Source organism: Chenopodium quinoa, unplaced genomic scaffold (genome assembly GCF_001683475.1).
Source record: "Chenopodium quinoa cultivar QQ74 unplaced genomic scaffold, ASM168347v1, whole genome shotgun sequence".
Classification (NCBI taxonomy): Eukaryota; Viridiplantae; Streptophyta; class Magnoliopsida; order Caryophyllales; family Amaranthaceae; genus Chenopodium; species Chenopodium quinoa.
The window spans coordinates 1,701,443-1,706,220 of NW_018742309.1; the positions used below are offsets into that span (position 1 = coordinate 1,701,443).

The 4,778-nt window shown below is 40.7% G+C and overlaps 1 protein-coding gene across 1 annotated transcript; it reads right to left on the reverse strand.

Moving 5' to 3' along the window:
* Positions 1–224: 224 nt before the first annotated feature.
* Positions 225–1,322, reverse strand: LOC110687625 (homeobox protein 2-like). Its single transcript, XM_021864267.1, has one exon. The coding sequence runs from the start codon at positions 1,320–1,322 to the stop codon at positions 225–227; it is 1,098 nt and encodes a 365-aa protein (XP_021719959.1).
* Between the last annotated feature and the right edge of the window lie 3,456 nt (positions 1,323–4,778).

Genomic DNA, 4,778 nt, shown 5'->3' on the forward strand with positions numbered 1-4,778 from the left:
TTTTGCATTTGTTTTAATGCATCGGTGAAAGGGATAGAAAGATGAATTTCCTTAAGTATGTGAAGAAATCTTCCAAATTTATCATCAATCTTGCTCCTCAAGAAATTTTATGGGTAGGGAAGTTTGGGTTTGATCACGTCATTTTGCACATTCTCTCCCATGTTGACCTTCTCATTAGCAACCTCACACTTTTTGCTAGACACATCATGCTCATCATCGTTGAATTAATCACTCACCCTTTCAACTTCTTGAGTCTTCCTAGAAACACTCTCTTCAAAGACCTTACCACTCCTAGTAGTGATAGAATAGACCGGTTTCTTAGGTTCAATCCTTTGAGAGGGTAGAGAAGTAGAACTAGCACTCACTTTCAAAGTGTTACCTAGTTGAGTGATTTGAGTTTCAAGCATCTTGCTATGTGTCATCATTTCATCGAATTTCTTATCACTAACCGTCATGTATGTGATCAAAATCTTGGTTTGATATTCAATTATCTCTTCCAAATTAGAGCTAGAAGAAAAAGAAGGTTGAGCATGGGAATCATCACCTTGACCTTGGGTCTTTGGAGCAAAAGCGGGTGGGGGACCCCTTTGAGCATTGTTTTGAAAGTTTTCCCTATTTTGATTGTTCCAATTACCCCTATTTATATTTTGGCCATAGCTTTGATTATGGTTATCATAACCTTGATTATGCTGACCATAACCTTGGCCTTGATTTTGGCCACTATAACCTTGGTTATTATAGGTAACCCGGAAACCTTGGTTTCCTTGGTTCCTACAACCACTACCTTGGTTATAGTTGTCAAAATTTCTTTGGTTGTGATAGTTCTTATTCCCTTGGCCTCTTTGGTTATCAAACCTTGAACCATTGTTGTTATAAGACACATAATTCACATGCTCATTCTCATTACTACTAAAATCATCACACCCATCTGAAAAAGCATGATGGTATTTAGAAGAATCATGCTCATATGAACCGCATATATCACAAAACAAGCATACACTAGGCATTTTATTGGAAGTAGATAGAAGAGTAGAGTTCGAAGATGTACCTCTCCCCTTATTTTTGGAGGGAAAAGTAGGTGTTAGAGATGAAGAACTCTCCAATTTTGCTTTGATGGATGTCATCTCCTTCCATAGATTTGAGATTTGTGAGGATAAGTTGTTGATGGCATTGAGGTGATCAACGGAGTAAACCGTAGAGCCACTCTTGATTGTTGATTCTCGCTCACTGTCTTGCCAATCCATGTAATGCCTCACCACATCTCCAATGATATCTACAACTTCCTTTTCCGTTATGTTCATAATGGGTCCTCCGCCTCCCATATCAAGACAAGACTTCCCTTGAGGGCTTACACCACCATAAACTATTTAAATGATTTGGTAGGTAGGAATTCCTTGGTGAGGACACTCCCTTTGATAGTCCTTGTACCTTTCCCAAGCTTCATAGAGGTTTTCATTAGATCTTTGCTTGAAACTTTGGATAAGTGCTCTTGCGTCCGCCGTTTTCTTTTAGGAATAAAACGGGATAGAAAGTCCTTAGTAGCCTTATCCCACGTCCTTAATGAGTTCGGCTTGACTTCTAGAATAATTGCAATCAAAAAAATTTCAAAAGGTTATCTCCTAGAAGTCAAGATAGGTTTCCTCTATGAATGACTAGGAAGAACAATCACAAATCAAATTCAATCAATAAATGCAATCCATAAATCAGTGGTTCGTGTCATGCATTAGGAATCACAATGCAACCTAGCTTGAAAATCAAGGTTAACTACTCCTTAACAATTCAATCACTTGCACAATTCTATCAACCAATTTAATCACAACATTCAATCAACCAAAATCCATCAATTAGCAATAATCCATCATTCATGCATGCTTCACCATCTCCCTAGCAAGGAGTCTACTCACTTAGCATGTTGAAATTGAAGAACCAAACTAAACTAATCATCACAATCATCGTCATTATTGTAAAAAAAAAAACAATAAAGAATCAAACCATTCAATAAACGTGAAATTGCAACAATTAATCAAAATCAAATACAAAAGATTGAATTAAAAAGAAGAAGATTCTTACAAACTTTGATCAAAATCAAAGAAATTGTGCTTTCATTGAAAGTAGAAGGAAATTAAATGTAGAATTCATCCAAATTCTTTCAAGTTTGTCTCTTTTAAATCTAAGAACTAGAAAACTAACTCCAAAACTTCTCTCTCTAGCCTCTTTTAATGAATATGAATTAAATCATTATTCACCCTCCACGCTTGAATAAGTAACTAAGAAGAATAAAGTGGACGTCCAAAAGAAACCCGTACATGCGCGCCCTCTCTCCAGAATGCGCGGTTGCGAAAACGAGGTGTTGTGCCTGCGCTTGATGAATGCGCGCCTGCGCCTCTGGAACAGGGGACTTCCTCCCTGTGTTCTTCAATGGAAGAGGTGAGCTCCTCTTGATCGACATTGGGGATTGCTGTCCCAAAATGAGTTTACGGTAGGTTCAACATCATATTTTCATGTGAGCGCAGCATAAGGGCGCAAGCATCAAATCTTGGAGTAAGCCATCCCTTGTTATGTGATCTATATGAGAGTTTCAACCTTGCACTTTGAGCAACCACTAATCTGAGGAATCACCATGAGGGGCCTTGGACTTCACCTTAGACCTTAAAATAAAGAAAGGAAAACAAGTAAAAGGGAAAATATGATAAAATCAACGAAAATACAAGAAAAAGGTATAAAAGACTAGAATGAGACCAACTAGAGAATAAAATACTAAAACTAAGGGCAAAAGCATAAAGAAAGCTATTAAAGCAACTAAAATCATCCAAAATAATGCCATTTGAGTGCCATAAATGGCACTCATCACGATGTTGGCCTTCTGGCTAGTATGTTCATTAAGAAGTTAGAGCCAAATAGGAATACAAGTATCCTGAAATTGTTGATGCAGCTAGACGACAAGTTTCCAAACCACTGTTAGGCAATTCCCTTCAGTGTAGCTATGAAGCATCTGCACCATGTGCCTTCATCCAACCCCTTTAGATACATGAGGTTGGTGTATGCCATTAGGTGATCTTCTGGCTTGGTGGTGCCATCATAGGCACCAAGCAATACATTATTAACCTCGACTGGCTGTGCGGCCTTGGTTATCTCCTTTGACAACGCAGAGGGTTGTTCTCCAAGTTTGAGCAGACGGAGCTGCCAGCCAAGGGTTGGACTTGATATGTCGCCTGTACCTCGAAGAGGGCGGGTTGCTGATATGGTTGGGAAAACGACCCGTATGTTTGTTGGGGCACATACGTGAAAGTAATGGTGTCCTTCCAACAAGTGTATTATTCCAATAGATGTTTTGGAATTATTAGATAGCTAACTCTTCAGTGAGTTCAAGTGATCGGAATGCCTAGGTGGAGGCCGCTTCCGATCAGTAATATTAATGTATAATTAACGTTATGGCTTAATCTTGACTGAACCCTTCGGGTCGCACCCCAATTGAATAACCAATCCGAGACGACAAATCAATCCGAAGGAGTAGATGAGTCATTAGAGTATTACGAACAAAGACGTCGTATATCAAGCTTAGAGCGTCGAAACTGAGCGCCACAAGTCAAGTCGAATTTAGAATTCGACAAGACGTAGAATCAATCAAGCAACAAGTACGAGCTAAATCGTAGCATCGCATTGACCTAGCCATACGAGTGCTAGGCTAGGCGAGGTCCTAAACCACATGCATGCGAGAGTGCCAAGCATCACCAAGAACTCGCACATCGCACAACACGAGCATCGCAAGTTGCGTGCTATGTGTGTGTGTGATGTGGCTATGCGTGCATGACTTTGCGTGCTTGCTAGCATAGCAGCAGCATGCTTGGCATCGCAAAACACAACTCGCAGCATCGCAAGCTATGCGTGCGTGCTAGTGTAGCAGCACCAAACAACAACAGCTGGGCCTCGCACCTCACTAGCACACGCAACACAGCAGCAGCAACAGTCGGCAATGCATGTGTGGCTTGCTTGCTTCACGCATGCGATGTGCGAGCTGGCAGTCAGCCCAACCTTAGTGCAAGGCGCCAGCTGGGCAGCCTTAGCAGCCAAGGTGGGAAACCAGCTAGTTGTGCCAGTGAGGCCAGGTCACGGTTTGTGGAGGGGACCGGTTATAGGGGTTTTCTTGGGGAGAAAGTGTGGTATGGTCCCCCCTTCCTTCTTCCCTTAAATGGTCCTCACCTACTCTTGCTCACCATGTGCCACTTGGAGCTTGTTGATTGTTTTGCATTTTGACTTGTTTTAGATTATTATAAATTGGGAAAAATGCAATTCTCCCACATTGATGGGGAATGGGAAATCAATCACTTGAGTTGAACTCTACAAGGCATCTCATCATTAGTGAGAAAACCTTTAAGTTCGTAATACTCTAGTTTTCTTTGGTCTAGCCCCTTTAAGACCACTCGGGTCGAGTCGAGGGTGCGAGCCGTCAGAGGCTTACGTACTTGCGAAGCTATAGTTTTCAAGTAAGAGCTCGTTATAGAGCGAAACACGCATCAAGGGTAAGATCATCTTTTCTCTTTCTCTCTCTTTTTTTGTTTAACTATGTGATTGATGTTTAGTTATATTAATTAATGTGCGGGTCTTGGGTGGGTTTCATTAATTTTGGCTCATTAACCTAGATTTCGACCCAAAAGTAGTGAATTTTTGGTAGAATCGATGTTCTAAATCATTTTTGACCCTTTTTGAGGAATGTCCAAAAGCCAAAATCAACCCAAAAACATGTTTCTCGAGGGGTTTTTCGTTTTTGACGAAAATTT